General features: G+C 38.5%; 1 protein-coding gene across 1 annotated transcript; it reads left to right on the forward strand.

Annotated features, from left to right (window-relative positions):
- The first annotated feature begins 4,859 nt into the window (after nucleotides 1-4,859).
- Nucleotides 4,860-9,394, forward strand: LOC109828289 (probable UDP-N-acetylglucosamine--peptide N-acetylglucosaminyltransferase SPINDLY). Its single transcript, XM_020395314.1, has 7 exons — nucleotides 4,860-5,020; nucleotides 6,177-6,375; nucleotides 6,634-6,828; nucleotides 7,466-7,560; nucleotides 7,631-7,766; nucleotides 7,854-8,071; nucleotides 9,235-9,394. The coding sequence occupies exons 1-7, from the start codon at nucleotides 4,875-4,877 to the stop codon at nucleotides 9,377-9,379; spliced, it is 1,134 nt and encodes a 377-aa protein (XP_020250903.1). The 5' UTR covers nucleotides 4,860-4,874; the 3' UTR covers nucleotides 9,380-9,394.
- The last annotated feature ends 2,392 nt before the right edge of the window (nucleotides 9,395-11,786 follow it).

An 11,786-nucleotide genomic window follows, 5' to 3' on the forward strand; every position in this document is an offset into this window, starting at 1 on the left:
ACCCCCAGCTTTCTTTGCAAAACTGGGTATAACAAAGAATACGTTATCCTCAGTCGTATGTTCGGGTTATCCTTAAGAATATACGATTCTCCAGGAACTTCCCGTTACATAAATCATCCACCCCCAGCTTTCTTTGCAAAACTGGGTTTAGCATTGTACTTAGTTGGATGACCGAGAAGCAGTTTATACTCATATACTCTTTGGAGTGTGGGGAAACAGTTTATACTCGTGCACCCACTGGAGTTGGGGAAAACAGTTTATACTCGTGTATCCGATGGAGTATATGGTCGTCTTTACTCGACTTCTTTCGTCGTTATGACGCCGGAGTCAATTAGGTCTTGTTTTTGAGTCCAAAGCAAATCTCGGTGGGATGAAGAACCCTTCTGTGGTATGCACAGTAATTTGGATCTGTAATCATCTTAGCACCCTCCTGATCTTTAATAGGCGGTAGCTCGATTTTATCCTTTTGAAACCTCGGATCGAGAGTCGCATTCTCAACGATTGCAGATGTCATTGGTTGGCCTCTCTCAGCTTTCTTTCTTTTAAGAAAGTGCTCAGCTTGTTCACCCCGAGATTTTAACTCCTTCCAAGTTGTGGATGGCACGACCCCCAGAGCTTCCAGGACATCGATGGAGAGGTTATTGTGACATGTTTGCAGGATAAACTCCTCTGTAATAGGATCTCTGCAATTCATTGCTTTACCACGGAAACGTTTGACAAAGTTGTCAACTGACTCTCCGTCTTTTTGCTTCTCATCTAGAAGGGTTCCGATTGACACTTCTGTGTCATCATCAAAGAAGTTGCTGAGGAACAAACTTTCTTTCTGATTGACACTTCGGTGTCATCATCGAAGAAGTTGCTGAGGAACAAACTTTCCATGTCATCCCAACAATTGATGCTCCCTGGCTTGAGCCGTCGGTACCAATCGAAGGCGGGCCCACGAAGGGTGCCAACGAATGACCGGACCATTAAAGCCTCGTTTCCAGAGATCATGCCCAAATGAGACTTGAAATAAATCAAGTGCTGAATCGGCGAACTCTTCCCCTCAAACGGTGTGAAGTTAATCAGATTGAACTTTGTCGGGTATGGTATTGAATCCCATTCCCTCGGATAAGGACATGGAATACCCGTCTTCTTAACTTCTTGAGCCGTCATCAAAGCATTGATTTTGTCTTCAAGCTTTTGCATTTTCCCGTCATCGTCTCTTTCTGAATAATGTCGAGCAGAGATACTTGGGTCACCCCCAGTATTACTAAACGGTGCAATTGAACTACCCCCAATGTTGTTATTGGGAGGAATGACTTCATCCACTTCTGGATCACTATCATCTACACCATTCTGAGTGTGGCGGCTGGATTCAGTTCGCTGACTGGACTCAGGAGGTTGAGGTTGTTGAGTTAGCAATTCTCTCATTTGTTGAATAGCTAACTTCATCTCTGTCTTCACTTCAGCTCTAATTTCTTCACGTTGTATCTACACCATTCTGAGTGTGGCGGCTGGATTCAGTTCGCTGACTGGACTCAGGAGGTTGAGGTTGTTGAGTTAGCAATTCTCTCATTTGTTGAATAGCTAACTTCATCTCTGTCTTCACTTCAGCTCTAATTTCTTCACGTTGTTTGGCTAGAGCTTCTTGAAGTATTTGAGTGAACTGATCAGCAGTGATTGTGAATACTTCTCTGATTTGTCCTGTGATAGACATTGTATCATCAGAAGCGATTGCAGAATAAGTGTCCGAGAATTCATCCTCCGAGGACATTCCTTCTTGCATTCTCTTGTAGTCTCTGCGTCTGATAGCTCCTAATTGGAGTCGAGACATCCTTTGATCAATTCTTGGATTGACTTTTCCTTTCGGGGAAAAGTCGGGATTTGAGTCACTTGAATGCTGTTTAGACTTTCTTCTATCAGCTACGTTGATGGTGATTTTGACAGCTGATCTTCTTTTGCGGAAATGTCTCGGCTTAGGTTTCGATAATACAGAGACTTTTCGTGGGATGACTTCTCGTTTGAAACAGTCACATTCTGATAATGCTGTTTTAACGAGTCGCGCACAGGAACAACGAGAGTTTATCTCTCGAATAACTCTCTTTTGAAAATTATTCACAACTTCAACTTGATAATACGATTCATCGGTATGATTGCCAAAAAATCGTATCGTCTGTTGGTATGATCTCCCAGGTATGACGATATCATTTGGTGAATGCGTCTTCTTCTGGGGGTATAAAACCTTGTTGGCATTCTCAGGACAATTTATTTTTGTCTTTAAGCGATCCAAGGTTATGTCGGGAGTCGCACGTTTAGAACCACCCCCTTGTGGGTATGGAGTCTTAACGGGCTCCGAATGCTGATTTTGCATAAGTCCAGACTTTGGAATCCAAACTTGACGAAGTTTTGGTGATTCTTTGGTCACCATTTCCTTTCTCTTTTCTCGTCTTTGTTGTGAGAGAGCATGGGCATTAGCAGCTTTTGCACGACGTTTTTGTATACGTTCTTTGAGGGTCGAACGAGTCTTTTTGACAATAGTCCATTCATCCGTCGTTGTTTTAGCAGAGATACGAGTGATTGGTTGTTGAGACAACTGAACCACTCGATGTCTCCTCGACTCTAGGTCCGCGTGGTAACGAACCCCGTCGGTTTGTTCCAAGGCTTTAGCCATTTGGCGAGCACAGCGTTGGCGTTGTCTCTGACGAGCTCTTTTCGTCAATGCCGGCGGGCTTTGATTCGATGACTCTTTAACTAGATAAGAGCCATTGTGAGCAGAAGTATTGCGAGTGAAATTCTCAGCAACAATCAAGCGAGAGTCTTCATTTTGTGCCTTCTTTGGCATGCAACTCTTCCTCAATTGTGAGATCCTCTTGTACTTGCGAGATACTGAAGATCTTGAAGAGGATGATGAGAAATATTCCTCAAACTTGGTTTGGTCGAATTCGTATTCGACCATGGATTCAACTGGAATCTTGATCGGCTGCGACACGACGGTCTCGGCAGCGAGACCGTTGGCTCCCACTGTGGTCGCCAGCTTGTTTGGGTCAAAAGTTGGTTTTGTCATGGAATTCATTATATCTTCGGTCGATTACAATAAATTCAAAGAAAACAGCCTTTTTATAAGACTCTTTTACACAACAAAAAGAAAATTACAACTCTTGAGAAAATAAACGCAGGATCGTTGTTTGGATCACTGCTTTCGTGGGATCTTTGCCTGTGCCGGGAGCGCTTTGACTCGTGGACCACCAAATCACAGATTCTGATTGAACCGTGAGGGGTTTAATGATTCTTCCTTCGTTTATCGAAGTAAGAATTTGAAGCGAATATCTTATCGATGTAAGATGTTCACTCTTCCAAAGATCAAGTCTGAGCTTAGATCTCTAGGACTCGCTAGAAGCTTCTTGAGGATGTTTGTGAAGAAGGAAGACTCTCTCTCTTGCTCTAATTCACCAAAACTCAAGGCTCTCTGCTCTAATCTCTCTGGAAAATGCTCAGCCCCTGTCAATGATGGCTATAGGGGGGTATTTATAGCCTCCTTAGACGATAACTGAAGAAATAGCTGGTCAATAACTGTCTCTTTAGGCGCGGCAGCTGATGCTGTCGCGGCTAAAGGGCGCGACAGTCGACACTGTCGCGGCCAAAGAGCGCGGCAGTCGACACTGCCGCGGCTAAAGGGGCAGTTACACCCACGTTCATACGTGTTTGAAACAGTTCTCCCACGACCTTTAACCACCTTTTTCGTGGTTTAACTGCTTTTCCACATCAGCACACGTTCTATTTCTGATACTCCGCCACGTGGACTTTAAATAATCATCAGATAACTGTATTATAACTGCTGTAGCATCCTGCTTTAACTGCCGCGGCACCATAGGTTGCAGCGGTTAAGCCGCGACACCATAGGCTGCCGCGCCTTAGCCGCGGCACCTTGGTCTGCCGCGCCTTAGCCGCGGCACCTTGGTCTGCCGCGCCATAGCCGCGGCACCATGTCCTGCCGCGCCGCCATATGTTGCTTGATGACGTGTATATTGTTCTTCTATATCGTCTTGAGTGGTGTTTGAATGTCTGTAAGCATTTTTTGACGCCTACATGTAGTTATTCATTTCTATCGATAATTATAACCTTATTGGAGGAATTCACAATTCATGCACTCTGTTTTTGCAGTATTAGAGGTTATTATGTATATGCTTGTTTTTTGCTAGTTAGTTATTACAAATCTAACTCATTTTTTGTATTATTACATTGACGAATTGGTGAACCATTCGCTAATATTCTAATTCAATCGTTTTTCGGTGAATGGTTTCTGTAAATCTTCTTATGGATAAGTTATTCACAAAATATCAACTATTCATGGATCTTATGAAGCGTCACTATTTATGTTGGAAGCTTGGTTTTTTGCTAGTATGTAGTGAAACACAGCACATGTTCTTTCTACCTACTTTTTCTTTTACTAGTTACTGCAAAAATCTAGCTCATTTTTTGTATTATTACATTGACATATTGGTGAATCATTCACTAATATTCTCATTCAACTGTTTTTCGGGGCATGGTTTCTGTAAATCTTCTTATGAATAAACTATTCACAAAATATCAGCTATTCGTGGATCTTATGAAGCATTACTCTTTATGTATATTGGAAGCTAAGGAAAAAAAATAGTACTATCTATCAGTGTCAATAAAGCATTCAGAATTTATTTGTATAGCGTGACCTATTTTTTCCATAACATTCTATTCATTAGTTGAGGTTGCTGTTGGTTGTAATTCTACTGAAATTTTCCTGCCGTAACATGTATTGAGTTTTACATCATTACAATATATCGTCTTCCAGTCTAGATGTTCTGGTAGATTCTTGGATGTTTAGACATTCAATATCTAAGTCATGAATCATGTACTGAATGCTAAGTAGAAATTACCTATGCTGTTTGATTCTTCTGGTGCTTTCTATGAAATTTTCTCAAGCAATTAACTTCTTGCAGAACCGGCTGCTTGCAATGAACTATATAAATGAGGGCTCTGATGATAAGCTTTTTGAGGCTCACAGGTATTTCTAACTCTTTACAAAGTATATATGCTTTCACAGGATTCCCATTCTGTTCGGTACCTGTTTATGGATATTTCTATAATATGAGATTATCAGTGTATTTAGAAGTCAATTTTCGATAATAGTTGGTTTTTATTCCAAACCTGGTAAGATTCAATCTAGGAGTTAGCTTTTATGTTTGAACTTTTTAAGCTTCATTTTAGATGAATCAACTCTGTTTGATTTTGACTATAGAAGAGGTGATACTTTTCGATCTCATTGAGCGCTTCTATTGTTTTGCTGCCCATCTATTGTGACAGGTTTATGCCACACGATTGCTTTGTCAAGTTAATGAATGTTATTGAATGCCTTGGGAATTAGAAATATTTGTCGAACTGTTCTTCAAATTCGTTGGTCCAAAAGAAATCTGATGAGAGCCTGATAAAATTTATATTGTAGTTAATGCATTATGATTCATTGTTGCTCTGCCGTGTCATATTTAAAAGGATGGAAAACCTGTTTTATAGATGCTTTGCAAATGAGAACTTTTTTTTGCCATTGCAAATTTCCTTGGTTCATTAAGATCGGAGTGTCAATGTTATGGATATCCTCTCTGTTTTTTTGTCTCTTTTTGTGTAGCTGTATTGTGAATTTTTTTATGTTCCACGAAGTTCCTGTATTGAAAGATGCATATATGGTACTTTTGATCAAATTATCTTTGTTGGAAACAAATGTAGAACCATGTCTTTTTAGATGGAATATCTGATTTCTTGCTAAAATTTTCTTATTGAAGTACCATCCGAATGAAATCTGCATGCAATAGACACGAGTGTTATATAGCAGCCTGTTAATAATTTATTTTGATAATTCTGCAACTTCATTATTACTTGTTTAGTTGTTTACAAGTTCAGTGCTGTCATTTTGACTTCAACACGGAGTGAACATATAAAACTACTTCATTTTTATAGCATGCCTGTTAATCATGAAAATGATTATGAGTTTTGTATACCACACCTGTTAATCATTTTTATTGGTAATTCTGCAACTTCAGTATTTAGTTGTTTACAAGTTCAGTTCTGTACTTTTAATTTCAACAGGGAATGAGCACATAAAACTACTTCAGTTAGTGGTACAAATTCATAGTAGTTTGACTGACTGATGTTTAATTGTTCCTCAGGGAATGGGGAATGCGATTTATGAAGCTATACCCTCAATATACCAGTTGGGATAATCCTAAAGATATGGAACGCCCATTAGTAATTGGATATGTGTCACCTGATTATATTACTCACTCTGTATCATATTTCATTGAAGCACCTCTCTTTTTCCATGATTACACAAATTACAAGGTGATTGTGTACTCTGGTGTTGTAAAGGTATGGTTATTTCTCTCATGCACAAGTGTCACCACTTAGTTAACTTGAAGTCTTTTTTCAAGTATCTTGAAGTCTTTTTTCAAGTAATTTACAACACGTCTTTAAGTCAAGTTTATGGGGGCTGTATGATATGTAAACCAATCAATTTTTCTACTTCTACTTTTTTTTTTCTTTCAATCATTTTCAGTAAATTATAAAGTCTCTGTCCTTTACGCTTAAACATAGTTAGTGTCCTTGTGTTTTACTGTGATATTGTAGGCAGATGCCAAAACCCATAAATTCAAGGACAGGGTGCTGAAAAAAGGAGGGCTATGGAGGGATATATATGGGATTGATGAGAAGAAGGTTGCTAGCATGGTTAGGGAGGATAAAGTTGACATACTGGTGGAGCTTACTGGTCACACTGCAAATAACAAGCTAGGGATGATGGCCTGCAGGCCTGCTCCCATCCAGGTACTGCCCTTATTTAAATTCACATCTGTATCACCTTCTCTGCGTTTTTGTTCCTCTTGATATTTTTAAAATTTATAAATTTAGCATCCTTGTCATTTATCATGTTTCCTGGAATTGCTTGAGTCGCTTTGTTTTTTACATACATCCATGTAAAACATGCTCCTTAATGACCTTCACCTCCACAGTTCTTATTTACACTCATACCCCTTGAAACCTCCAGTCTTGTGGCCTAAACACTGTCTGCGAGTAAACTCAACTAGAAAGTGGCAGTAAACTGCCAAATTTTGCTGAGATACAACAGGATATAGGTTGTTCTTCTATTAAAGAGCATCCTTTTATTTTCATGGATATTTCTACTGTGAAGCTATATTAATGTCAGTCATATATTGGAGATGACACTTTTTGTTGCGTACTTGCCATTCCTTTTGTACCTTTTATCATTTTTATCTTCATGTCTATCATGTTGCTTCCATGTCTGCATGCCAACTTGTGCTTCTTAGCTTATTTCCTCATGTTAAAATGAACTAAGACTGAAGATCCGCATGTAATTATTTCCAATAACTACTTTTAACAATGATAATTTTCTTTATGAATTTTGCCTCTCATAGTTACTTTTTCTCCCACTATGCTTTCTTAGGCAACATGGATTGGTTACCCAAATACAACCGGTCTGCCAACAATTGATTATAGAATCACAGATGCACTGGCTGATCCCCTTGACACAAAGCAGAAGTGAGTTGAACTTTTGAGATTTGATTTTAAATTGTATAGATAGAGATATTCTGACTAATTGTGGCTGCAGGCATGTTGAGGAGTTGGTTCGTTTGCCTAAATGTTTTCTCTGTTATACGCCTTCGCCGGATGCTGGTCCTGTTTGTCCCACACCAGCTCTTTCTAATGGTTTTATTACTTTTGGGAGCTTCAATAATTTGGCAAAGGTAGTGTTATTATTGAATGTCTCTTTTAAAAATGTTTAGCTAAACTGAATTACAGCTTTGCGTTGTTCATCTTTTTTTTTCTGGCAGATAACGCCAAAAGTATTAAAAGTTTGGGCAAGGATATTATGTGCTGTTCCTAACTCCCGGCTTGTTGTCAAGTGTAAGCCTTTCTGTTCTGATAGTGTAAGACAGAGATTTCTTTCAATTTTGGAGCAATTAGGACTGGAGCCGCTACGTGTTGATCTTCTGCCTCTAATTCTTCTCAACCATGACCATATGCAAGCATATTCACTAATGGATATCAGGTAGATAGCTGAATCTTTTTTTTTTGTCCCCATCAACTGTCTCGTGTTCTTCATGCTTTAACTATTTGTCATTCTTTTAGTATTTGTGTTGTACCTTTTAACATCTATGGAACTTTTACTATATATCGATGTCTTTTCCGATATATTTATTATTTTGGTCTTCTTCAGTATAATAAAGAGTTCTGTTGGTCTGGCATTTTATGGGTTTTATAGGATCCAAACTAGTAAATTGGTTAGTTTTTAAAGTTTTGTCTATTTGATACTGACTTTTTTTCCATATCAAGATGGTCATTGTTTATCAATGCCTCTTTCGATAGATGTATTATTTTGGTCATCTTCAGGATATCAGACAGTTCCTTCTTTTGGTCTGGCGTTGTGGGTTTTAGAGGATTTAGTCTAGTAAGTTGGTTATGTTTTTTAGTTGTCTATTTCATACTGATGCTTGTTTACCACATGAAGTGGTCATCTGAAATCTACTCGTGGAACATTTTACCTTTATTTTGGAAAGCTGATGTGATTTTTTAACCTCCTACACCATATGATATAGTGGAAGCAGCGTAGGGCCTGATAAAAGTGAGATCCAAGGTTCTGTAATAAGGAGCAAAATGTCCTTTCTTTCTGTATATTTCTTCAGCGCCATCATTTGTCATGCAAACCTATCGTATCTTTAAGATATATATGCAGGCTCTTGATCTTCCCTCTCTATATTGTGAAACTTTTCTTTGTGACATACCATGAGTTGCTTCAAGTTTTTAACTATATTTAGTTATTTACCCATATTTTTAATATTCATGATCTTTTTATGTTATCATGAAAATATTTATATCACATGTTGTACATCTTGAATCATAATTTTCTTCCCTACAACACTGCAAGCGATGATGCACAGAGATTATTATGGTTATAATTATTATAAAGTGAATAGAGACATGATCATGTTAGTAAAATGTTCTCCATTGCTGTTTAGTTCTCTTTTACACTTTGGGTAAATTTTTCATCATGATATTATAAAACTCAGTACAGGTTCCATGGTATTACTGGGACAGTGCATTGTGATTGTTAGGCACTGTTCTCAGTTTTCTTTTTCTACATGATTTCTCCTACATGTTATTTCATTCTGTAGTTGCTTCTTTTTCCTCCTGAAAATGATCGTTCCTTTGTAGCTTGGATACATTTCCGTATGCGGGAACTACTACTACATGTGAATCACTGTATATGGGAGTTCCATGTGTCACTATGGCCGGATCGGTGCATGCACATAATGTTGGTGTTAGCCTTCTCAAGAATGTTGGTAAGTCACCTCAGTGAGGAATCTCAGTTTTGCTCATATTTTAGTGGCTGTCACGTTTTTTCAGTTTGGTAAAATTTCCAAATATCATGAAGATTTTTGCAACAACACCAAGACTGTTATTTCAATGGTCTGTTCACCATTCATCACCCTTTGGTTATTTATAATCTTATTCTGCTTTTGGAACTTTATTCTTCAGTTTCCTTGTCACCTAATATTCAACAGCATCTAGCCATTGGTTGTGATTTTCCGATATCTACTGAATGCGTGCCACATGGGCGCATGGAATTTACATGTACCACCTTTATAATCAGAGAGAGAATTTATTTTCCAAGAAATGGATCAATTTGACTTCGTTTCTTATTTAGTCTCTTACAGGAGCATTTTTTGTTTCCACAAAGGAGAGTAATCTTTGCATTTCGTTTTTGGCAAATCATTTTTGATATTTAACTATCTAAAAGGATAACCATAGTTTATTGAGTTTTAACACTTTCATTAAAAGTTACTTATTTCACCTTACCTTTTATATATTTCATGTTTTATATTGTGATTTCAAGTTATCTTCCAGCTACACCCTTCTGTCGACTTTTCTGATGACAAATGGGTTATTAAGTTTTAAATTAATCATTGAGGCATCGCGTGGGCGAGACAGTGAACACTGTCTCGCGTGGGCGAGACAGTAAAAGTCTGTCTTGCCCGCGAGACAGTAAAGACTGTCTCGCACGGCGAGACAGTAAAGACTGTCTCGCGCGGCGAGACAGTCAAGTCTGTCTCGCACGGCGAGACAGTCAAGTCTGTCTTGCGTGCGAGACAGTAAAGACTTGTGTTTTTTCTGCCTTTTTGGATGATTTCCTCTTGAGCTGTATTTGGATATCTTTCAGCATTTTTTGACGCCTACAGATACCCCCTCCAAAGTATTCCAGACTCAATCTTTTATAGAGGAGTTCTGGGATGCTTTGGATAAGATAGATCTTACTTACGATCCTTTCAATGCTTGGTTGAGTAGATCGTGTAGAGGAACCCGTAGGTGGCTTCAACTTTTGATCTCTTTGTCTCTCAATCTATTCAGTGCTTTGTAGAATAGTTAAGATTCTTCCCGGCATCGCGTTTATCGCTTGTCCATTGTAGAGATCTTGAATTAAAGCTGGAACTTGTACTTGTGAAATCAGCTCTTGTCGTCAAGTTGACACTGCATATACCCGTTTAGGGGTAGTCAGGTTATTCTCAAGAATATTTTAACTGATATTCTCCAGAAACTTCCTGTTGAGGATAGGGAATACAGTTTAGACTCGTGTACCCATTGGAGTATTCAGGTTATTCTTAAGAATATTTTGATTGATATTCTCTAGAAACTTCCTGTTGAAGGTAGGGAAACAGTTTAGACTCGTATACCTATTGGAGTATTCAGGTTATTCTTAAGAGAATTTTATATTCTATCTCCTGGTCTCTTGTTTGTTGGTAGAGATAAACCCAGAATTGGAGAGGAAGAATTTTATATTCTATCTCCTGATCTCTTGTTTGTTGGTAGAGATAAACCCGATGATGGAGAGGAAGAATTTTATATTCTATCTCCTGATCTCTTGTTTGTTGGTAGAGATAAACCCAGAATTGGAGAGGAAGAATTTTATATTCTATCTCCTGATGCAAAAGAAACTCAAAGTGGGATCTCCACTTAGAGAGTTTAGACTGGTTTGAATAATCCTAACTGTCACAAGGTGAACCCAAAATCGGAGAGGAAGAATTTTATATTCTATCTCCTGGTCTTTTTTTTTTGTTGGTAGAGATGAACCCGATGATGGAGAGGAAGAATTTTATATTCTATCTCCTGATGCAAAAGAAACTCAAAGTGGGATCTCCACTTAGAGAGTTTAGACTGGTTTGAATAATCCTAACTGTCACAAGGTTTGATTATTCAACTAAAAGTGGACCTCTCGTTCATGGAAGGAATCGAAAGGGGATTTTGGTTGTGGTCCTAACTGTAGTAAGGTTTTGACCAAGTGGGAGTTTTGAAACGATCCTAACTGTTTAAAGGTTTAATCGTTCAATTTGTGGACCTCTCGTTCATTGAAGGAATCGAGAGGAGATTTTGGCTTTGGACCTAACCGTTTAAAGGTTTGACCATGAGAGAATTTTGTGAGGGAAGATTGATCCAACGAAGTGATCGAATCTCACCTCAACAAAAGAGTATTCAAAAACCATCGTGGGGATATAGTGTTTATCACTTTGTTATGTAATGATCGGGTTATCCCTAAGAAAATTACATATAGTATTCTTTCGGGAACTTCCCGTTACATGAATTATCCACCTCCAGCTTTCTTTGCAAAACTGGGTATAACAAAGAATACGTTATCCTCAGTCGTATGTTCGGGTTATCCTTAAGAATATACGATTCTCCAGGAACTTCCCGTTACATAAATCATCCACCCC

The sequence above is a fragment of the Asparagus officinalis genome, unplaced genomic scaffold (assembly GCF_001876935.1).
Source record: "Asparagus officinalis unplaced genomic scaffold, Aspof.V1 AsparagusV1_Un968, whole genome shotgun sequence".
NCBI lineage: Eukaryota > Viridiplantae > Streptophyta > Magnoliopsida > Asparagales > Asparagaceae > Asparagus > Asparagus officinalis.

Bases quoted from the DNA above. Each gene is read 5' to 3' on its own strand.
- LOC109828289 (XM_020395314.1), top strand. From the start codon at position 4,875: ATGCTAAGTAGAAATTACCTATGCTGTTTGATTCTTCTGGTGCTTTCT. The intron at 6,376-6,633 runs GTATGGTTATTT...GTGATATTGTAG, and splicing joins TGTACTCTGGTGTTGTAAAG to GCAGATGCCAAAACCCATAA. The intron at 7,767-7,853 runs GTAGTGTTATTA...TTTTTCTGGCAG, and splicing joins GCTTCAATAATTTGGCAAAG to ATAACGCCAAAAGTATTAAA.